The following is a 25,097-nucleotide window of genomic DNA, read 5'->3' as shown; positions in this document are numbered from 1 at the left end:
AGGCTCGAAAATCATGTGAGGAAACAACATTGCGATGAAGACAGATCCAAAACACAGTTATATGAAATGAAATGGCATGATTGAAAGCAAATATATTAAAGACACTGGACACTATTGGTAATTGTCAGAGACCAGTCTTCTCACTTGGTGTAATTCAACATGCATAAAAAAAAAAAAAACTGTGCTTCCAGATGCTCGATTTCGTGACCTCAAATTCTAAATAGGAGGTGTTTGAAATCAAATACGTGGAAAATTACTTCTGGCACCCCCGAACAAAGATATTGACAAAATAGGGACACCGCCAATATAGGGCTAGATAGCTCAGTTGGTAGAGCGCCGGCACGTTAATCCGGAGGTCGTTGGTTCGAGGGGCCAAGGCAATTTTCACTTTTCAAAGGTGGAATGAATTTTACAGTAAAACTTAAGAAATGGCACCAAGGCCATTAATATAGACCATGACAACACTCTAGTTAAAATTCAAGTGTCCCAAAGGGCAGATGGAACTTCGTCTGGAGGGGGCAAAGCCATGTTTATTTTTCAAAAGTGCAGTTCCATTGGATTATCTTACAGTCAAACTTTAGAAACAGCACCAAGGCCCAAACAATGACAACAGGGGCCTTTTATAGCATTTTTGAGATATGGTGGATGCATTACTGGGACTCTATAATGTATGGGTTATTTTGTCTGAAGGGTAAACCATACAGTGCACTCCTGTAGTGTCCACCGTATCTCAAAAATGCTAATGGCCTTCATAGTGCCTGTGTAATTCCACGCCTTGCAGTGTCCTGTCTTACTCTGTATACTTTGGCTTTCATTTAAATACTAAATTAATAAAGCTTCTGTATACAAAAAAACACTGCAGTTTAACTCAAATAAACTTTAGGCCTTGTCTATAACTCCTTGAACCAATACTAACTATTGCTGGGTTAGAATAATTTTGCTCAAGATTTTGTATGTGACAAATGCAAGTACAATTAATAGCTCTACCTATTGCATGCCAACAATGAGCATGAAAACTGCAGTACGCTGAATGTATAAAACTTTGATCAATGGAGGTTAAAGACAGTGGACAGTGGACACTATTGGTAATTGTCAAAGACCAGTCTTCTCAATTGGTGTATCTAAACATATGCATTAAATAACAAACCTGTGAAAATTTGAGCTCAATTGGTCGTCGAAGTTGCGAGATATGAATGAAATAAAAAACACCCTTGTCACACGAAGTGATTTCGAGACCTCAAATTCAAACTACATTACTTCAGAGGGAGCCGTTTCTCACAATGTTTTATACTATCAACCTCTTCCCATTACTCGTTACCAAGTGAGGTTTTATGCTGATAATTATTTTGAGTAATTACCAATAGTGTCCACTGCCTAAACAACACAAATGTTGGTTTTAAGAGTTGGAAACAAAAATTGTGCAACATGAAATGATTGGGTGTTCTATTTTCTTTTGAGTGATTTAGACTTTGACCTGGTTTGATGTTTCGATTCAGGTTTAGGTTTTGATTCAGATTTAGGTTTAGGTTTAGCTTTAGGCTTAGCCTTAGGTTTAGATTTAAGCTTTGACTTAGGTTTAGGCTTTGATTTAGGTTCAGCAGGTTTAAGTTTAGGTTTAGGCTTAGCTTTAGCTTTAGAACCAGGTTTAGGTTCAGGTTCAGGTTTACAATTTGACTGCTGAGAGGAGTCTGGAAGTTTAACAACGGATAAGACAGTTTTATTCCACCAATCGATTCCATGTTTTTTCTTCTTATGATTCTTGAGACTGATGTTATGGTTGAAAGACTCGTCACACAGGTCGCAGGAGTAGGGTTTAATCCCAGTATGGATACGGGTGTGCTTAAACATGTTGTACCTCTGGGTGAACCGACGACCGCAAACATTGCACTCAAAAGGTTTCTCTGGGAGATGAATCTTCTTGTGAATGATGAGTTTGTTTTTATTGAAGAAAGATTTGTCGCAGACGTCGCACTTTTCATTCCTGATGCCAAGGTGAGCCGTGATGTGCCTCAGCAGGGTAATCCTATTGGCGTAAAGCTTACCGCAATGCTGGCAAAGTAGAGTTTTCGACGGCTCAATCCCATAGTGTCTTGCCAGGTGCCGACGTAGCTTGCTCGGTGAGGCAAGTTTCTTACCGCATACCGGACAGTTGCAGTGATTCTCCCTTCTGTGTTCCGCCAATTTCTCGACGAATTTCTCACAATCTTTACACTTCATCAACGTAGTTGCGACATCTTTTACCAACGGTAAATGCGATTTCGGAATGATCTTGTTGTCTCCACTATTCTGTTCCTGATGATGGACAATATAGTGTGGTAGGACATCTTCGTGAAGCTGTAATTGCTCATTGCAGATCTTGCATTGGTATGCTGTTCTCTTGGGTCTGTTGGAGAAAAAAAGTTAACAGAGCTAAGCTGATATGACAATGTATACCTCCATAGTATAAGCAGCAAGCTGCATCAGAATCCAGCTTTTTCCAGAAGACGATCAGAGTATACTGATCGAAATGTCGAGTTTAAACCAATGGTTCTTTTCAAAACCACCCCAACTCATTAGTATACACATAATGAATGTTTATGAGTGCAATGGTGCGAATATGTTCATGAGTTGAAAGATGGAATGTTCTATTCAACGAGGCAGAGCCGAGTTGAATGGAACATTCCAGCTTTCAACGAATGAACATATTCGCACCATTGCACGAATGAAAAACATTCATTATTTGTTTTATATAACATCCAAGTAGAACTTTGTAATTTTGATTGAAAGATGCAACTTTCAAAACAAACAATTTCAACTGTAGAAGCCGAATGCTAGTAATTTGACTATGCCTTCTTGCAGAACACCTGCTGCGTTACCAAAGACACGCGCACGCAGTGATGTTTTTACTCAGCTTTTTCGTTCCATCCAAAAAAGTACCATTGCACGCTGCCAGCGTGCAATGGTACTTTTCGGATGGAACGAAAAAGCACGGTGAGTGACTCAGCGTGCAACGGTACTTTTATTTGCTATCACGTGACGGACAATCCTCCAATCAAATGGCAAGGATCTGCTTGGGTGTTATATAAAGATAGTCATTACATGGAGTTACCGCAAACATTTCCATATCGTATTTCCACCATGCAAAGTTTCAAATCATACAGATACAGAGCTAAGCTGATAAAACCATTACCAACTTGCAGTCATTCATCCCCACGCTGCCTTGCACAGGCATAATATTTAGTCCTAGGAAAAAGTAGGAATAATGTATCGAGTACAAGGGCTTTTCAGGCTTTTTAGTCACAATTTTTTCAGATTTTTCCCAAGGGGGAAAACAAAATTGGAAAACTGACTTCATAGGAAGAACATCATGCCTGCTTGTTCCTCTGGAGCAATCTCTCTTTTGAGCTTCACCAAACCAATTCCTATTTTCAATCTGTTTTTATATTGTTTTGTATACAACTTTGTCTTCTCTGTATTTATGAAACATGAGTGTTTTTTGGGTTGGGGGTGAACACTGTTGCTTTAACAAGTTTTCATTATTTGTAATGAATGAATTTTATCACCAAGTAAATAGTATACCTTATGCCTTGAAGTCATCGAACCAAATAGAAGTCAACGATCATGAAAAAACATAGCTACATGTTGATCTTTGGACTACTTGTAGTTCATGAGAGTACCATACTGTGGTGACTCATTTGCATATAATTATTAAGAAAAGACCGACATTAAAGCTTGAAGCCTAAAGTTGGCTCTCATTTTGTTTCACCTCTGAGCTTGGTGTCTGTTCCCCTAGCTAAATGAAAATACACTAAATTCTAAAGGAACTTACTTCTTGACTTCATTGTTATCAACATCTTTGTCTTTAACAGATGCTAAAACATCTTTGTCTTCAATAGATGTTAGTACATCTTGGTCTTTAATAGATGCTAATACATCTTCGTCACTGTCTGAAGATGATAACCTGTCTCCTCCAACCTTAAAAGAAACAAAGTAAAATAAACCAAAGGTGAAAAGTTGACTTTTAAAAATCTTAGCAAATAATAATAATACTAATAATATCAAAGTCTTATATATTGCACGTATCTACCAAACAAGGTGCTCAAGGCGCTGAGTATATACCAACTTTCAGAAAGATAGGTTTTTGCAGTGATGAATTCCGAGACCCAATTAATTTGAACCTTAAGAGTTTACAGCAGCCACAGCCAGAAATAACGAGGCAAAACCCGTCTCTTTTCGATAAGTGCAGTGTGCAGTGTTCTTTTACATGCATTAAACAAATGATGAAGCAATGGTTAAGTGTCTTGCTCAAGGACACAAGTGTCACTGCTGGGGATTCCAACCCACATCCTGCATATCAGAAACACCAGAGATAAAATTCGGTGCTCTTAACCGCTCAGCCACGAATCTTCCACATTATTTGCAAGGATGTACCTTTCAATATGGTAGTAGTAGGGTGCCAAAACATAAACGATCAAAAGATCATTCATTTTCATGATAAGCTACAGCTTATAATACTGCAAGCAGGACCAGTATAATCACTAACATTCTTAACAAACATAGTAATCCAAACAGTAAGTGAAATATATGTGACCACAAGAGGGCGCTAGACCAAAGTGGCGCTGTTAGATTTCAGTATTTGAAGATTTCAATAAATAAATAACCATGACAATAACGTCCCTTTACTTACACTACTATCATCACTGAAACCGTCTGCCTCTGGATCAAAGTCTGAATCACTGTCATCCTCCCCAAGTCCTACATCATCTTCTTCCTCATCTTCATCTTCTAGATACTCCTCCTCCTCCTCCTCCACCATGTTTTCCCCTGTGCCGTCGTTCACTTCATCAATAACTGCATCCTGTCTCCATCTGAGAAGGGATCAAAAGAAAATAAATCACACGAATGAAAGGAGTGTAACAAGACGTGCACCTTAACCATCACCTGTTCATGTTGGTTTTCCTTAATTACATTGCAAGATGATACAGTGAGACAATGACACATGATGCGTTTTCTGTCAAGCACAAGTAAGTCTGTCAAAGCACCTCACACTATTAGAGGCACTGGACACTATTGGCAATTGTCAAAGACCAGTCTTCTCACTTGGTGTATCTCAACATATATGCATCAAATAACAAACTTGTGAAAATTTGAGCTCAATCAGTCGTTGAAGTTGCGAGATAATAATAAAAGAAAAAACACCCTTGTTACACAAAGTTGTGTGCTTTCCGATGCTTGATTTCGAGACCTCAAATTCTAAATCTGAGGTCTCGAAATCAAATTCGTCAAAAATTACTTCTTTCTTGAAAACTACGTTACTTCAGAGGGAGCAGTTTTCTCACAATGTTTTATACTATCAACCTCTCCCCATTACTCGTTACCAAGTAAGGTTTTATGCTTATCATTATTTTGGGTAATTACCAATAGTGTCCACTGCCCTTAAGTTATTAATAATTTCACCGGGCCCTAGAAGCTTCCCAACGTCAAGTATGCAGTCATCAGCAATAGCACACAAGATGCAAATAAATAAATAGCATATCTTGACCCTAAACAAGTACCACTTTATTCCTGGCCAATATTAGCAATTTTAGTCAAGTGGCTTGCTCAAGGAGATACATGTTAGTGTACTCACTGGGATTGACCCTGTGAGGACTCAGCAACTTGAGTTTAATGTACACTTGTGTTAAAAAAAAAGACAATAATCATGAATAAAATCGCTGAGAGAGACGCCTACAGCTTGCTGGTCACTGTTTGCGTACAGCTGATCATTCAATAGCACACCTGGGGTCGATTTCACAAAACTCTAGGCAATGCTTAGAGATAGGACAGGTCTTAAGTAACTCATCCTAACTTAGGACTAGTCCTATCTCTTAGCATTGCCTAGGACTAGTCCTAAGTTAGGAAGAGTTTAGTGAAATCGACCCCTGATCTTCTGGAATCCTCCTGGCTAATATCCGAATCGCGGCAGGAGGAAAATGAGCTACCCAGGCACCATCATCAAAGACACAAGTCTAAATCATAATGAGACCCAACAACTCATGAAGGATAAAGCAACCTGGCACCACTTCACCAAATCTGCTTCTACTATACCGTCTAAGGACGAAGGACGATGATGATGATGATGATGATGAAAATCATTGTACATAAGCTGTCCCAGAACCATGAAGGCCCTTTTCAGACCCAAATTCTTGAACTAAAACCTCTAAATATTCCCAAGAAACGTAAATCGTGCTGCCATCGCTAACAAGTTGCTGCATTGAAAGGAAACAACAAGTGTTACCAGGTCACCCCGCTTTTAACCTTCTGGAAGATTTGTCCAGAGTGAAAAGAGCATTGAATAAATAAATTAGATCTGTTCACCTATTATTAATGTCAGGGCTATTGGAGTTCTCTAGTTGCTCCTCCAAACTGAAAATAAGAGACAACAAAATTATTTGTATAGGCCCAGCCTATAAGTCTGTAAAACTTGAAATTATATCTTTGTTAAGACGTTAATTCAAAGTCCCCACCCAGCCACAGATCCAGGATTCTTTTCAAGCAAGGGGCACACCTAAATTCTTTAATCATTGATCAAAATTAGGAAACCTACCATGTTGGATCCTTGTAGGAATGGCAGTGATACGACGACAGTAACAGAGATAGTCGTTTTAAGAGAAGGTGGGTGTTCAAGTAACATACCATTATTAAGTTCCACACCGGGCATGAAATGTAGTCTTTGAGAGGGCATGAAGGCCATCTTCATTTTGCAAATGGCACTTCCATTGGAAATTCTTAAAGTCTATGGGAAAGTTTTAAAGGGGCACCAAGGACAAGACCAGGGCAACAGACGCCATGGCCTTTGTGAAATTCCAGGCCTGCCATGGCCTATGTGTACTCTGCGTATACAACGCCTTATATAGCGCCTTGAGCAATACGGTATGGGGGCATTTTAAGTTCGTGACTCAACCATCGTAATCTATGTTTCTTGATCATGATAAAAATGTCAACATTGAGCTCAGGGAGAAATTCTTACCGGTCTAGAAGACAACTGCTAAAAAGTTCATCATGACTCCAGGTTGGGTTGTTGTAGACATATCGGTCAAAGTAAGGAAGATCCAGCATCCTGTCTCTCAGGGTGCTCCATCTTCCTGCCTCATTGTGGAACACCCCTAGAGGCTGCACATCTTCATCTGTTGTGTCTTCCTCTTGAACTGGCTTGACTTCATCTCCATGGGCAAGATCACCCTCTAAACTGATTCACCAAACAAGACTTAATAAAGGCTATTTTGTGAGATGAGGAAAACATTTTACTAAATTTCCAGGCGACATCTTTGTAAGGTTGTTGGACTAGAACCAAACCTTACCAGACAGATGTGAATAAATAAGAACTTTCAAATAATACCAAAGGGCCTATATAATTTATTAACCCAATTTCACATTATCATGGTTGTCTTTCTTACATCCATACTTGTCTTCCTCGGAGCATTGCTCGGAGTGACAGTTCTTAGACTAAGCCCTACTTTATAAATAGCAAAAAGTATATAAAGAGTAAAATTATTTTCCTGTAGGCATAACTAGTCCTTCAAACACAATAATTTCAACAATTTCAATTTAACAAATTGTGGACTATTTGCCTTTTGAATTTGAACAGCAAACTAATGTCAGGCTTATTTTGATGTATTTAAAGTGAAATTTGTTCTGTTGTTATGTGAACTATGAAAATATTTATCCGGCAGATTTTATTTATACTGCACTATGTTTTAATTTATTACAACATTGGCTTAAAAATGAATTATAAACTTTCATACTGAAACGAATCAATAAAGGCCTATCTAAGACCCTGTAACTGGGGCGCTGTGTACTCCTTTTTCAAAATCTTGACATTATCGGTCATAATGTCAAAATTTCGGGGAAAAAGGAGTACGGCGCCCCAGTTACCGGGTCTAGGCCTATTGCAACTAACCAGGGCCCAATTTCATAGAGCTGCTTAAGCACAAAATGTTGCTTTTAAAAGCAAAAAAATCCTTGCTTAGTAAAATCAGATTACCGGCCAAGACTCCACTCGATTGTTATGCTAAGTAAACAACAGCTAAATACCGGTCACAAGCAATGGCATGAAATTTTGGCCAGTAACATGTCTGAAATTAGCGAGCTGTTTTCGTGCTTCAGCAAATTTTTTGCTTTATAAGCAGCTCTATGAAATCGGGCCCTGTCCTTATGACACAACGATGAAGGCCTAGAGCTGTTCCTTGCTCTATCTATGTTACGTTGCAACTAAATCTTACCAGTCTAAGAGGTAACTTGTAAAAGCCACATCCTCTCTACTCCAAGTTGGTAACTGATCCCCTTTGACCGTCTTCATGTATTTCTGAAGATCATATTGCTGATAAAGCATCTGATCTCGTAGTCTCTCCCATCTTTGGGCCTCATGCGGGAGAAAACTCTTTAAGTCCACACCAATACCGTTTGAATGAACAGACATGATGCAGATGATTGATGTTGATCATCTTCAACCAAGTCCAAGTGTTGCGGCTGCCCTCGTTGCACGTGGTCAAGATGTCATTGATGATCATCTATGATCTAGGGGTTTAACAATATTAATAGCTGTATTTGAATCGTGGACAAAATTTAGAATGTTAATTTTGGTTTTACCCATAAACAAATACAATGTGTGTTCGCACTGTATAGCTTACTCAGTGCTTCCCCCCCCCCCCCCCCCCCCCGAGTTCTGTGAAAATAAAGTCACAATACTACTAACGGTACTATAACTCATGCTTGTGGATCTTGGGATTGTTTGTAATTGTCGGCATTGTTGTTTTCACGCCTAAGTAAGAGAACTAAAATAAGAGGCTCATTATGCTGACTTCACCAGGAAGAGTTGATACTGATATAAAAGTGATAGCATGGAGATGATAGCAGAACGAACCTCCCTCACATTAGTTTTACTCTTCTAGGAGTAATAAGACTGGCAAAGACTGGCAAAGACTGGGTCATGGTGTTAGACCGTGACCTCAGTGACAGGTGTTTTCAACGTTCAATCAGTTGTAAATAATGGGTATGCAAACACTGAACAGCTTTTTGTTGAATGGAAACACCACACTCCTTATACTAACTAAACAACTATTAAACCATGCTAGTAACACAGGGAGGAAGAAACACACACACACAGTGTCAGTTGTTAGCTAGGACACGATGAACATGATGAAAATCATCAGCCGAGTGTCTTTCAACAAAATCTTGCCGTAGACCGTGTAGTAGACCCTAGTAGTGTCTTACACTCAGTCTTACTCTTAGTGACTGGGGCCGCAAAGGAATCTAGCGCCCAAGTCACTGGGCTTGCCGGTCTCAGTCAGTTTTCAATCTTTACAAAAATCGACTCATTTTTTATTATAAAAATTAGTTAAAATCATATAAAAAGGAAAAACAAAGCCAGACGTGATCTTGGTTTTTATATAAAATCTTTGTCATAAACCCTAACCACACCACATCGTACCTTCACGATCCACCAGAGCGTTGCTGCAGCTGCAAGAGCTCTAGGATCGACTCTTGGATGGAGCAAGGATCGGAAGCGCCCTCATCAAGAACAAAACGAAACAAACAGCAGACCTGAAATAGCGCCCTCTTGTTGATTATTTTGACATTCATTCCAGGACAACCAGGGGGGTGGTGTCAAAAATATATATTTTATGGATGCTCACTTCCAAACTAACAAACACAAAATGAAGAGGATAATGAAAAATGATTAAAAAAAAAACATTTACGAAGTTTAATGACTATTCATAGGCCTAAGTGTGAACCAAATAATTATTGCAGATACTGGGAGAGAAAAGCTTTTTTTGCCCCCTTTCCAATTCACTTAGGTTTTTTTTAATCCACCCAAGATTGTGATTAAGTCTCTTGATGATATAAACCTGAAGAAACTTGCAGACGATGGCATTAACAATGGGGGATGTATTACGGGTAAAGATTAAATTGAAATATTAGAAGGGTGTAGTATTTTGCCTTTGCTTGTAAATGTTGTATTATAGTATTATTTCATGTATTATTGTTCCATTTGCTTCTTGTAAAACGTAGTTCTTTATTTACTCCTAATTGTTTTGTTTATTTGTTTGGATTTGGAGCAAGTGCTTGTGCAATGCATTGGGTAAAAAAACTGTTTTGTTTCTACTACTCAGTCTATACCCCCAGTCCCCAAACCCTCACTATCCCCTGTGCTTGATCCTACTGACACAGTTCAGTGAGCACACACCCCCAACACACCACCCAAGGCTCCAGAGCAGGTTTCACCACGCATTACCGAGCTCCATTTCCCGCCTCTATTTCCCGTCTTCGTGCATCACCAAGCTAATCCGCCTCCACAGTACTTAAGCAGCATGCACATCAGAGTCCAGCTTTTTCCAGAAGACGATCAGAGCATACTGATCGAAACATCTAGTTGAAACCAACGGTTCTTTTCATAACCACCCCAACTCATAAGAGATAGTCATTACATGATGTTACCGCAAACCTTTCTATATCGTATTTCCACCATGCAAAGTTTCAAATCCTACTTACTATAATAATAGTCGCCACTGAAAAGTACACCAAATAATCAAACTGTCTCAGAGAACCATACCAAATTGATTATTTCTTTTATTTATAAAGTATGGTCACATTGCCAGGACAAAAAGGCATACTCTAAATCAGCAATATTTAAGGAATGTAGAATAGCAAATTTTGAATAACTTCTGAAAAACATCTTTAGAAATCATAATCACATATATTTAGATTTCAAGTGTTTATGTGCGCAATTGGTCTTGCAGTTTCATAATCACCTATTTAGATTTCAAGTGTTTAGGTGCCCAATTGGTCTTGCAGTTTCATAAATCACCTATTTAGATTTCAAGTGTTTAGGTGCGCAATTGGTCTTGCAGTTTCAGGTCATTTTTCAGACATCGGACACTGTTTTTTTTTGTAAAGTGCTTTAAAACCTTCCACCTGCTACTGTAGAATCAGATTTCATTTTCAGACTTGACAATGTTAAGAGAATAAAGTGAAGATAACAAATGAGTACCACAAAATGATTTAGCTACCCCCCAAAAGGTACAACTGAATTCAAATAAGTTTGCTGCATTTTGTTTTGTTGCAATTCCCAAACTACATGTATGTCAATAAGCCTTTTTGAGGTATGGTGGACTTGATAGGATAACCTGTTTGGTTAGGGTGTAACGACACACTATTACCCAAACCTTAGTGTTGTAACACTGTGTCTGCCATATCTCAAAAAGGCTTTTATGAGAGTTGGCCTACAAAAAACAACAACAAACTAGAATTGATTTATATCGCTTTGTGGTCATGTTCTGTCCATCAATAAGAAATCCACAGGTAACTTCTAAATGTGTATCATACAGTGTCTGTGGGATTCAAACCAAAACTGTTAAACCAAGAGAGGTTTGCAGTAACAAACACTTAACAGACTTAAGCCCAGCTTATCAATTTTCCGCCTTAAAGACAACGGACACTAGTGGTAATTGTCGAAATCCAGTCTTCTCACTTGGTGTATCTCAACATATGCATTAAATAACAAACCTGTGAAAATTTGAGCTCGATTGGTCGTCGGAGTTGCGAGATAACTATGAAAAAAAAAACAGCCTTGTCACACGAAGTTGTGTGCTTTCAGATGCTCGATTTTGAGACCTCAAATTCTAAACTTGAGGTCTCGAAATCAAATTCGTGGAAAATACTTCTTTCTCGAAAACTACGTCACTTCAGAGGGAGCCGTTTCTCACAATGTTTTATACTATCAACCTCTCCCCATTACTCGTTACCAAGTGAGGTTTGATGCCGATAATTATTTTGAGTAATTACCAATAGTGTCCACTGCCTTTAAGCTGGCCCCTAAGCCTAGTACATGTACTTAAGGAGCATCCAGCAACAGTGTCCAACCAACTACTGGAGACATTCAGAGCATACTGATCGAAATGTCGAGTCGTTAACCATAGGTTCTTTTTAGAACCAATACTACTCAAAAAGAGACACTTGGTATTACCAAAAAACCTCGTTTCCACGCCAAGTACAGAAATATACATTCTACAGTGTCTGTGGGATTCAAACCTATAACAGAGTCATACCTTAAAGGCAGTGGACACTATTGGTAATTGTCAAAGACTAGCCTTCACAGTTGGTGTATCTCAACATATGCATAAAATAACAAACCTGTGAAAATTTGAGCTCAATCGGTCATCAAAGTTGCGAGATAATAATGAAAGAAGAAGTTGTGTGCGTTTAGATGGTTGATTTCGAGACCTCAAGTTCTAAACTTGAGGTCTCGAAATCAAATTCGTGGAAAATTACTTATTTCTCCAAAACTATGGCACTTCAGAGGGAGCTGTTTCTCACAATGTTTTATACCACCAACCTCTCCCCATTACTTGTCACCAAGAAAAGTTTTATGCTATTAATTATTTTGAGTAATTACCAATAGTGTCAACTGCCTTTAATGCTGTTTACAGCCAACTTAATCAGTTTCCTTAAGTTGTTTTCTTTTTCTTGCAGACTTCCGAAGAGGTGACTTTGGTAGAGGGTCCTTTTTGGCAGACTTTTGTGGAGACAACTTTGGTGTAGATTCTTTTATTGCAGACTTTTGGTGAGGTGACTTTGGTAGAGTCGTCACTGCTAAATTGTCTTTATTCCACCAATCGATTCCATGTTTTTTCTTCTTATGATTCTTGAGACTGATGTTATGGTTGAAAGACTCGTCACACAGGTCGCAGGAGTAGGGTTTAATCCCAGTATGGATACGGGTGTGCTTAAACATGTTGTTCCTCTGGGTGAATCGACGACCGCAAACATTGCACTCAAAAGGTTGTTCATTATTGTGAATAAGTTTATGCCGTCTCAGAGCCCCTGCAACGATAATGTTGCAAATGTTGCATTTATATTTCTTTAGTTTCTCTCCGCGATGCACCTTCAGGTGCCTGCTGAATGCATTCCGAGTGACGTAGCGCTTTCCACAATAATCACACAATAAGTTTTTGCGTTCTTCCTCAGTTTTGGTGTGTCTCTCCATATGTTTCAGTAGAAAAGTTTGCGAGGCACAGACGACTCCACAAACTTTACAAACTTGATGGTTCTCTCGTCTATGCCGCTTCAAATCTGCCTCATAACTTCCACATTGTCTACAATAACACAGCACTGTTGAGAAATCTTCCGCTTTCATTGTAGGCGGTAGTGACGTGGTCTTCTTCTTAGATGGGGTTTTGTTGTTATACACCTCTTCATGATGCGTCAAATAATGATGAATAACTTGAAACTGCGTTGGCAAATGCTCCTTGCAAATGTTACACTGGTGCACTTTTTGCTTTGGCTTGGCCCTGGTGGTAGAAGACAAAATGTTGGTTCAAACAAAAGTGGCTTTTAAAAAATAGAGGGACATAACAAGTTGCATTGGATCCAGCGAGATTGTCTATGAAAAGCATTTGAAACCATTTGTTGTGAATGCATGGTTGGAAAGATGTTTTAAAAGTAGGATATAACGTTCCACACCAAAATAACTTTTAATTTCGTGGTTTTCCTTTTATTTTCGAAACTAGCATGTCGGCCATTTTGTGAAGTCAAAAATATGATGTGGTGCGTTAGTTCACGACGTTAAAAAGGAAAACTGTACAATTTCTAGCCATTTTTTTTGTGGAGCATTATTAAACATCTTTCCAAACATATGCATTTTATAACAATCGGTTTTGAAACACTTTTCATAGACCAACTCGCCCAATCCAGGGCAACAAGTCCCTTTCACCAAGATAGGTTGCAAGCAAACTCCTACAACAATCTCAGTTGTGCCAAAGTTTTCATTTTCAGTATAAATGTTAATTAACTCCAAATCAACATGTTACCTTGGCGATGAGCAGGTTCGCTATTTTGAATGTTTACGAACAAAACCTCGATTAACAACTTGCAAAAGTCGTTTGACAGTAAAATTGACTCCGTCTACCTAAACATGATGTTTCGCACCAGCTCAACTTTGTTGAACATTTAAAAATGAAGAAATCCATAACAAAGGTTCAATAGTATTCTGGAAAATAAATCGAAGTTGTATGGTTTTCTTGTTCTATTGGGAACTAGCATGGACAAAATTTGACGTGGTTTGTTAGTTCACGTTTAAAGGAAAACTGTGAAATTTGGAAGCATTTTTTTGTGGATCATTATTAAACATCTTTTCAACCATTAATTGGTAAACCAAACCATACCTCGAATTAAATTGTAGGATATGTTACAAATTTCAAGTGTCAAGTCTCATTTGCATACAATGAGAGCAAGTCATAGCTTGACTACCTCAGAAACTGATTTTGTGCAGTTTTCGTGTTTAACTTCAAAGTAAAATGTTTTGTCTTTTAAATAGAAGTCAAACTTCAAACTTGTTAATTATTTACCAACATGAGATAGAGCAAGTCACAGCTCGGCTACCTCAGAACCTGATTTTGTGCAGTTTTCATAATTTATATTTCAAATTAAAGGGTTTTTATACCTTTTTGTGGATCATGTTTTTGGCCATGACATGAACCCTTACTCACTGTGAATGAAGATGTATGTAATGTAGTATTCTGTAAAAGTTTCAGCTTCATAGGTTGTTAAGTTTTTGAAAAATAAGTGAACATCACAGAGCAAGATTTTTTTAGGAGAGATCCAAAAGTTCATTGTACATGCAAGAATAACTTTTGGAAAGCTGTTTTACTCAACTCTCAAAGCTTACAGCACCCCAGCAAGTTAAAGGAAGCTTCCAATTATAATTATATTTAAACCCTGTAAGTTTAATGTAAATATGTAGACTTTTGTGTTTCAAAGTGTCATAAAAAAAGAACCCAGACCCTTTAAAGGCAACATTTTAAATTATTTAATCCGACATTTTGGGCAACAAAATGAGAGGCACCATAAACTTGGACATAAAAACAGTTTAATCGATGCCCAAAACAACTCTCAAGTTACTTACATCACGTCAGCATCTTCAATCTGATCACTGTCTGAAGAGGATTCATTTGGCTCTTTGGGAAGAATCTGTAATAATTTGATAAGAAATACAATCAAACATGAAAGTGCCATAGCTGGAGAGTGTAGTGCCAAGAGGTCAAAGTTGAAGGCTGTGGCCCTTCATATGCATTGTCTTCAACAAAACATTTTGCATTGTTTCTAGATATAAGTGAAAACCCTGCCCACGGCCATCAGAACTCAAAGACTCTGTGTTACGACCAGTGTTGAAGCCACAGAGGGTGGCACAGGGTGAGCTCGCTCACAACCCATAATCTTTGCCCAGCACTCTGAGCATAATGAACTGTGTCGCACAGCACAGATTCCCCCCAGAGTATATCAAATCAATGTCCACTGTGCATTTATCTCACAAACAGCTGAGGATAATGAGAACCAAAAGTTACAGAGAAAGAACACAGTCAAGAGGCCATTCAATGTGTTAATGAATGATTCACCTTATTGGATGGGCCCATAACAAAAGTTTGGAAACCTCGCATCATGACTACCCACGGGTGAGAGAAGTCTGAAACTGGAATAAAAATTCACAGGTATGTTGAAATGATGATGCCCTTTCTACCGTTTGGTAACCCCTGGGGTAATAGATCCAAAGGAGCTTTTTGGAACAGTATCCAAAGCACTAGAGAAGTAGACCAATGAGCAGGATTCCTTTATTTGTGGTAAAAAAAATTGTCTGATTTTCATCACCAGGCCGACATAAAAAGTCTGAATTCAGCCAAAAGTCTGAACAATCTCATCCCTGCTACCTGAAGCTTGCACTCCAGCAATGAGACCCATTAAACAAGTGTAATTTTGTTGATCGGCTCGCCCTTTGTTTGCTCAAATTGGTAAAGCTACATGATTTCATTATGTGTAATGTGATGACAGTAGGTCAAATCAGAGAATAACATGGAAGATTCTACTTACAGGCGAAGAAAAGCGTCCAGGTTTTCTACGAGGACGTGGCTCAATATACTCTGGCACATAATCTGCATCGTTGGGATCATCATAGAGTTCTTCATCCTCCTCCGCCTCCTCCTCCTCCTCTTCTTCTTCTGTTGTATCTTCTTCTTGGTGATGCTGTTCGGACTCCTCATCTCTGTCAACAACCAAAGTACAGAGTTTGTAAACACTGGGGGAAGAAGCTTGCATTCAATAGATGTTAAATTTGCATTGGGGATATCCATATTCATTTTGGTTTTTACCCATATACACTGATTTGTGTGAGCACAGTATACTCGGTACTTACCCCGAGTTCTGTGAAAAAATCACCTTAGAGCAGTGTCATACCAACTAGACTAATCTATTTTCTTTTTATGACACTGCTCTAGAATTGCAGAGGTCGTGGATTTAACTAGTCTAGTTGGTATGACACTGCTCTAGAATTGCAAAGGTCGTGGGTGCAAATCCCACCTGAGTAATATGACTGTGATTTTTATTACAGAATACAGAACTGGGGTAAGTATTGAGTATACAGCTCTAACACACATCAGTGTCCAATGATGGCCAAAACCCTCAAATTTTTACTTTTTCTGTGGCCCAAATTTCTAAGAATGGAATTTTTTAATGGAACTCCCAAAACAAACGATAATTATTTACCTCTTTTCAGCTGGCTGTAGGTTTTCCAGTTGCTCCTCTAAGCTGAAAATAATGAAAGAAATCTTAAAGATTAATAATTACTTACACAGGTTATTGTTTCCTAGCATTCAGTAATGTAGGTCTCGAGACCTGGTGTTGGTCTTGAGACCTTTTTTTGGTGTCTAGGTCTTGGTCTCGGTCTGCAAAATGTCTCGGTCTCGGAGGGCTGTCTCAGTCTTGGTCTCGGACTTAGAGATCTCGACTACAACACTTCTAGCTTTACAAAAACCCAAATCTAAGTTATCTAGGGTTGGGCCCTGATATCGTTCTTTTCTCAAGAATATTGAAGGTCCTTACCGATCAAGTAAACAAGAGGTGAACAGTTCGTCGGTTCTCCATTTAGGCCTGTCTGGATTATTGACATATCTGTCAAAGTATGGGAGGTTCTTCATTCTGTCTCTTAGTAACTCCCATCTTTCTGCTTCATCGGGGAATATCCTATGAAGCTCTGTATGTACTTCTTTGTCTTCATCTCCTTCTTGGTTTATCTCGCTTCCGTGGGCCAGATCCAACTCTAAGCTAATGAAGAAATAGTTTATTTGACTGTTAGATAATAATAATAATAGCGGTTTCTTATAAAGAATTCATATCTGTCACTCAGTGACGCTCAAGGTGCTCTAATAATAATAATAACAATAATAACTAGAGGTACATGTACAGTTTTTGTTTACTACAAAAACAAGGTGTTCGTGGTGAGTGAGTGAATGAATTGGTGACAACATTTTACCTCATCAATCCAATGACTGGTTAAAGAGTTATGATTTTTTTACAAATTAAACACCAACTTCCGGTTTGCATCGGATAAAAGGTCAAATAGGGGTTACTTTTTATGTAGCGCGTGATAAGTTTATTAAGACCTTTTAAATGATGGATGGGTTGTAAAAATCCAATATTTGGTTTAGAAGTTATGATTTTTTCAAATATAAAATTTAAACATCCAGTTTGAACCGGAAGACAACTTTTTCCGGTCACAAATTATAGCGTGAGTAATGTTTTTCAAAGCCTTATCTGACGACGTTCAGATAATAAACAACTAATTTCTGGTTCTGGAGTAATATCTTTTCAAATAATTAACTGCATCTTCCTGTTTAACTGGAGGTCAAGGTTTAATAGTCAATGTTGTGTACCGTTTCTTAAGTTGTTACATACCTACCCAATGACGTATAAATATATAAAAAATCAAATGTGTGGTTGTGAAATTATTTTTCTTTGACCAATTATTTTCAACCTCTGGTTTGAACAAGAAGCCAAGTTTAAACTGATTTCATTTGTGTAGATCCTGACTAGTTCATTAAAACCTTTCAGCTGATGTATGACTTGTAAACATTTTATAATTATGTGAAGGACTATCTGAAGGTGTATAATGTATCTTATAACATCAATGCAAATGTATTCCTACTTGTATTCCTAGACGTTGTTCATTATTACTCAACTATTGCGATTCACCGCGATTCACTCAGCGCTCGATGTTACTAAAAACGTTACAGCGCCCTCTTTCGCTGGACTAAAGAGAGCACTTTTGGGAATTCCCCCAAAAAACTCGGCGCTTGCACTGCATAGCGTACATAGCGTGCGTTGTTGATCAAAATGGGGTAAACGCGTGGGTCAACAGGTGCTTTGACGTCCCTTTTCGACTGATGTAAAGGTCCAAATTTTGTTATTTCTGTGCAAAAGATTGAGCGGGATTGCTGTTTTACAATCTGAAACAAAAATTACGTTGAAATGATCAGTAGTTTTAAAAACATGAATACGATAAGATTTATGAAATTTTCAACTTTCGTTTTGCACTAGAAGTATTAAAAATATTTTACGTGTTCTGTGAAGCATTTGTCCAACTTTTAATGATCTATCCGATGTGTAGATTGTCAAAATCCGAATCATAGTTTTTGAGTTATGATTTTTACAAATATTAAACTTTGATCTAACGTAATTCAATTCCCGATGACGTCATAATGACGTAATTAAGTATGTGTTGTCTTGATACTGAGGTTCAACTATCTGTTGAGTTTCAACATTCCATTCAATCTCAATCTTGAGTTATTCCGTAGAAAAGCTCGAAAGTTGTTTTTTGACGAAAAAACCCGAAGGTGAACTTCGACCCAGGGTAACGACCCGGATGCTAAGGTCGTACGATTTTGGCGTTAACTTTTCAAATGTTGCCCCAGTCTTGGTCTATCACATGCGAAAACTTTGAACATCATAGCTTTCATATTCGTTGAAATACAGCAAAACGAAAATGGTCCCTTTTCAACTTTAAAAACCTTGTAATTTGACACCTAATGACGTCATCATGACGTAATGAAAACTGTGCCGTCTTCGTATTGAGGTTCAATTGTCTGATGAGTTTCAAGGTTCAGTTTGGCTTGAATCTTGAGTTATGCTGTAGAGAAGAGTTGACGGTGAAGAAGAAGATGGAGAAGAAAAAAAAACGGAACAAAAACAATAGGTGTTCGTGCTGAAATGCACCAACACCTAAAAAACGGAACAAAAACAATAGGTGTTCGTGCTGAAATGCACGAACACCTAACTATAATAATACTAATAATATCGAAGTCTTATAGCGAACGACTCAAGGCGCTTAGTATATAATACATTTTCACAAAAAGATAGGTTATTGAAGTTATGAATTCTGAGACCCAATTATGTAACACCTTATACGAGTTTACAAGGTGCGTTACACAAGACACGGGAATGGCTTTACATCCCATCCGAAGGATGAGGTAATCATGGTCAAGTGTCTTGCTTAAGGACACAAGTGTCGCGACCAGTGTGGCGGCCTCAGTGCTCCGGCGGTCTCAGAGCTCCGGGTGACGTCACCGGAGATTTCAGCACGCAGTAATCACGGTCTCAGATCTCTGGCGTGCCAAGCTCTCCGGGATGACGTAGCATGCTGTCGTTGCGGGCGTGAGTCCCCATCCCCCCCCCCCCCTACCGCCACAAATAAATCTTCGAGACCTGTTTTGTTATCGTACGAGTGCTTTCCGAGGGGCAACCGAAAACCCTTTTCTGGCTTTCAGAAGAACCGTCTTTGTAATTCCCACTCCTCAAATACTTTTTGTAAACGTGATTACTTTTTTCACAATACTGTCGCATATGCTGGCTCCACTCGCTCACCACACGATTAGTCTGGTTCCCAGACCCAAAAATCTCTGACTAGGCTCTGTTAACACGTCAAGAAATCTTTGGTCTGGGGACCAGACTACCACATGATATGGGCGCCGCCATGACAGCTACGAGAGTAGACTTGTGGACAAGTCAATTATGGTCCCACGCGGTGAGATAGTCGAGTTGCAGCGAACTGCTGGTTGCGCGACTACTACGAGCTGCCTGGAGTCGGGCAGCGCAGTAGTTGCGCAACCAGCAGTTCGCGCGCGGAGAGCACCGCTGCAACTCGACTATCTCACTGCGTGGGACAATAAAAGACTTGTCCCTAAGTCTACTACAAGAGTGTACTCGGCACGGCGCTAAAATCGACTACTTTCGCTTGGTGGCGCAGGCACGGCACGACGTAATACTACCATATTTGGTAATCTGGAGCTCTGAGACTGCCGGAGCTACGAGACCGCAACACCAAGACTTAAATAATGAAAATAACCTCTTTCTTACCAGTCCAATAGATAACTTGCAAATGCCTCATCATCAGTCCATGAAGTAAACTCATCCTCAACGACCCTCCTAGTGTATTTAAGAAGATCGGAATGGGGGAGCATTTGATCTCGAAGTTTCTTCCATCTGCTAAACTCATTTGGAATGAAACTCTGTAGCCCTTCATATACATGTCCACCATCTTCACCTCCATTAGTGATCTGCTCCAGCACTTCACTGCAATCCTCTGTAGTCATCGCAGATGAGTCTCTAATCTCGGTCAATACACTTTCGTTTCGCACTTTGCTATCATCTATTGGCATCAAAGAAGTGTCTGCAATCTCGGTCGGTAGAATCCTATGTTGCACTTTGCCATCCTCAAAAGTCATCACAGAATAGTCTGCCATCTCAGAGAGTGCATCATCATCTCGCTCTATGCCATCATTCAAAGTCATTTGAGAATAGTCTGCAATCTCGGTTGGTAGAATCCTATGTTGCACTTTGCCATCCTCAAAAGTCATCACAGAATAGTCTGCCATCTCAGAAAGTGCATCATCATCTCGCTCTATGCCATCATTCAAAGTCATTTGAGAATAGTCTGCAATCTCGGTTGGTAGAATCCTATGTTGCACTTTGCCATCCTCAAAAGTCATCACAGAATAGTCTGCCATCTCAGAAAGTGCATCATCATCTCCCTCTATGCCATCATTCAAAGTCATTTGAGAATAGTCTGCAATCTTGGTTGGTAGATTATCATCTTGCTCTTTGCCATCATCCCAAGTCGTTTGAAAATAGTCGGCAATCTCAGCTGGTTGATTCTCATCTCGCTCTTTGCCATCATCCCAAGTCATTTGAGAATAGTCTGCTATATTGGTTGGTAGATTCTTATCTTGCACTTTGCCACCACCTGTACTTAAAAGAAAATGCTTATGAGAAACGAGAGAACTGATTAACAAGCTGATGCAATTGCAAGAGTACACAAACGAATACCGGTAATGAACTCTAAACATACACCCCATGCAACATTGTAAAACAGTTGTGGACATAAACTATACTGGAAATCCAGTCTTTGGTCTTGCAATCAATCACAATAGCTAATCTTGGTGCAAACTAGGCTACTATCATATTCATTTTTAGGCTTAGGAAAGGCGCAATTAAGTTAAAAACGGTCATCAAAACACAAAATGATTGGAGACCAGTAAAAAAGGGAGGTACACTGTATTTGCCAAATAAAAATAAAACAATCAACAATTACCTGTTGTCAATTCCCCGAGCTTTTGTATAGACACAGGCACTGCTCCTGAATCTGAAGCTAAAAATAAAGAAGTAAAAAGGTAAACAAAAATCCACCATAATAATAATCAATAAAATAAGTATTCATCCTAATTATACGTTTACCTGGTGTCGATTCCTTGAGCTTTTGTACAGACAATGGCACTGCTCCTAACCCCAAACCTAAAAAAATAGCAAAACAAAAAACAAATTCATAAATACCCCAGACAGTTTTTCTACTCCTACTGGTGGAGAGCGCGTCACGTGGGTGTGCATAAACCTTTTGTTAATGACCGGTAAAAAGTGTTAACTCATGGAAGTGACACGCGACCTTGCACCTGTTCTTATAAGACAGTTTCTCATTCCTATTGGTCAAGAGCAACGGCTCAAACAGTTGTGCCACATCACGCGATAAGGAGTTGTTTACGCGAGGGCAGCGGAGGGCTTTACCATTTCATAGCTGGAGGGGTGTTGTGTTGAAAGAAATCATTTAACAATTATAATTTTTTCATTAATTTTACTTTTTGACCATCAAGTGATGATGTTTTTGACTGAAAAGGTATTTATGAATGGGAATCAAAGTGTGTTGAATCGGTTTTCAACTAGTGGTTTAAACCCGCCGAGGCCTGGTTCTTTATAATTTACCTCGACTTTGTCTCAGTAAATTATCAAAAACCAGGCCTCGTTAGGATAAAACCACTAGCTGAAAACCTCTTCACCACACATTGATTCCCTTAATAATAATCAATAAAATAAGTATTCATCCTAGTTATACGTTTACCTGGTGTCGATTCCTTGAGCTTTTGTATAGACGATGGCACTGCTCCTGACCCTGAACCTCCACAATACTTGGCATCATATGCTTGAAAAGCTTCAAGAAGTACCTACAAGTTAAATACATTAATAAATACATTTATAAAGGAATAGTATAGACTTTTGGTATCACAGAAATGGTGCAAAGCCGATGCAATTTAGGAAATTTCAGTCAATATATTTTTCCTTAAGTATTTGTTCATGTAATTTTATTTGTATAATATATTACTAACAACTTTACAGGATCAAGATTGTTATCGTGTTATGTCCATGTTGGACTGACCTTTGGCATAAAACTAATCTGATAGCCCAGGTTGGACTCCTCCGTTGCAGTGACTGACGTCCTACCAAGGCTCCTAAGACTCAACCCCCCCCCCCCAAATTGATTGAGGCCTCAACACAGTGTTGAAAATCAAACATTTCTAACTAGGTGCCGAGTTTGTATTATTTGTGCAATGTGCCGAGTTTGTAGGTGCCGAGTTTGCAAGGTGCCGAGTTTGCAGGTGCAGAGTTTGCAAGTAGTCAAAGTACCTGGTGAATTGCATGCATTATGGGACATTATGGGACACCCACACACAGCGCAACTCCAAGAAAGTGGAACAAGTCCAACGCAATGCAGCCCGTTTTGTCACAGGGATATACGACAGGACAAGAAGTGTCTCTGCTGTTCTACAGGAACTAAACAGGCAATCACTACAGGACAGACGCACTAGCAGTCGCCTGGCTATGATGTACAAAATCCGTTACGGTCTCGTTGACATTGAGTGGAACCAGTACCTTGTCCATCTATCTACATCAACCAGAGGTCACAAATCCCGCTTTGTCATCCCTCACACCAAATCAACTGTGTTTACCAACTCCTTCTTCCCACGCGCCATCCGGGACTGGAATAGCCTAGCAGTAGACCCAGCGGAGTACAAATCGCTTGACGCCTTTAATGAGCTTGCACTTAAGGCTCATCCATCTAAGTAGCTCTCCATATCTAACAGTTTTTACTTGCACTTGTTTTCATAAATCATTTCCGCACTCGACAGCATGTCCTCCTTTTTTTCTTGGACGCATGCGCAATCACGCAGTGCGATTATCCTCACACATATGTGAGGCTGCACTTCATAGGAAGGAAGGAAGGAAGGAAGAGCAAGGGTTCTACTAACCCTAGGAGTATCCAACTCCAATCTAGCCCCATACATAAATCGGTCCAATCCACTCAGTATCAGAGTGGATTAGGTGGACCGGTTTATGGGGCTACCTCTAATCCAATGCTTATAATTAGACCCAGTAACTGGGGCGCTGTACTCCTTTTTCGAAATTTTGACATTCTCAGTCGAACTAGTGAGAATGTCAAAATTTCGAAAAAAGGAGTACAGTGCCCCAACACAAGAGCTTACCGCCGATTCTGCGCTTACGATTGCGATTCTCCGCTTACGTGCTAGCGCCGAATTTCTGCGCTAGCCTTGTAGTAAGCGTAGAATGCCTAGTAACCTGAAGTATGCATGCGCAGAAGCCCAAATTCGCTTGCCGTAAGCACAGAATTCCCTGCTTCCATAAGCGCCGATTCTGTGCTTACAGTAAGCAGAGCCATAAAATTGGGCCCAGTACTATCGTAGCGTCATACGTTATCGACCCTCGTATGTTTTCGGTCCCCAACTTTGGTTCCCGTTTACCGCAAAATTGTGCAAGCTGCACCGGTGACAGAAGCTATGCAGTTTACTCACGGTCTGTATTTTCATCAGGCTTAATCATGTTGAGAATAAAGTTTCCTGCATGTTGGTTATACTCAAACATTTATAAAATGATTGATTTTTGGTACTTATTACATTATTATGCCAACATTCAAATGAGTCAAAGAAACATCATCCAACCTCGAAAGTTCAAAACAAAATTACTATCTGCTAGATTGAGTTTCATTCTGCTTTAGTCACTAGATGGATCACGTGAGGTGGTTACTATTTGGGATTTTATGGTGTGCAAATGGGGGAAAACGGATTGTTATGAAGTGTGAGTGCATCAAGGGGGGGTGGGGTGTTTTACTTTCATGCCTTATGATATCTCTGGATTCTAATAATATAGTAGCCATAATGCCTTAGGACAAAAATGTAATTAAATTTGTTAAGTACTAATTGAATAATATTTTTGATTTATTTTGCACGCCATGCATACTAGCTTCTGAATATTAAATAAAATACCAACCAATGAAAGGTGTGAAAACATATGACGTTGCTCCAATGTCGGGCATGCATAAGCACTGTTAATGGCGGTTAGTTTTTGATTGTGAACAATTTTCCTGTTATCCTACTGAAAACACATGACACCAGGATACTGCTGGGTCTATACATGGAGGAATACCTCCATGGTCTATATATTGTTTATAATATAAAACATAACATGCCCTCACTTAGTCACTCAAGTCAAAAATCAAAGTCAACAAAGTTCAAATTACCCGTTTTTTTTCACGTTTGGCAAATGCTCCTCTGGGTTCGACACGTCTTTCAGGTACCTTCTTCGACTTGCTAGCTGGAAATATTGTTGGGATGGCATCATGTTTAAGAGCAACCTTTCTCTTCATGTCAAATGTGTGGTGCATTCCGGATTCGAAGCACGACGGCTCGAAGTGTTCGCTACACAGCGCTGAAAAAGACGTTGGACCGGACCACTCTGTTGTTCTTTTGAGTCTGACATTCGCAGCCCATAACTGCCTATACTTGGGATCTGCAGGAAACAGATGCAAACTGACCCCATCTTTAGTTGTTTTGCCGCATCCAGCAGCAATACACCTGGTCGGCATTGCCGGAAAATGCTAGAAAAAAACTTTTTTCGAAACGATGTTACTCACGACT

At 39.3% G+C, this 25,097-nt stretch overlaps 1 protein-coding gene across 2 annotated transcripts; it reads right to left on the bottom strand.

Moving 5' to 3' along the window:
* Positions 1-1,306: 1,306 nt before the first annotated feature.
* LOC117291511 lies at positions 1,307-25,097 on the bottom strand. Of its 2 annotated transcripts, XM_033773257.1 has the most exons (11): positions 24,701-25,097; positions 22,229-22,331; positions 21,574-21,630; positions 21,431-21,487; positions 20,197-21,082; positions 16,888-17,109; positions 16,552-16,593; positions 15,880-16,051; positions 14,921-14,985; positions 12,752-13,307; positions 1,307-1,848 (listed from the first exon to the last, which is right to left on the bottom strand). In XM_033773257.1, exons 1-11 carry the CDS (start codon positions 25,043-25,045, stop codon positions 1,444-1,446), a joined length of 2,910 nt encoding a protein of 969 aa, XP_033629148.1. In that variant the 5' UTR covers positions 25,046-25,097; the 3' UTR covers positions 1,307-1,443. The 2 variants fall into 2 exon arrangements, with proteins under 2 accessions (XP_033629148.1, XP_033629149.1); XM_033773258.1 differs by lacking the exon at positions 21,574-21,630.

The sequence above is a fragment of the Asterias rubens genome, chromosome 6 (assembly GCF_902459465.1).
Source record: "Asterias rubens chromosome 6, eAstRub1.3, whole genome shotgun sequence".
NCBI classification, from domain to species: Eukaryota; Metazoa; Echinodermata; class Asteroidea; order Forcipulatida; family Asteriidae; genus Asterias; species Asterias rubens.
Note: the sequence above shows the minus strand (reverse complement) of the source record. Positions and strands in the feature narration are given on the sequence as shown.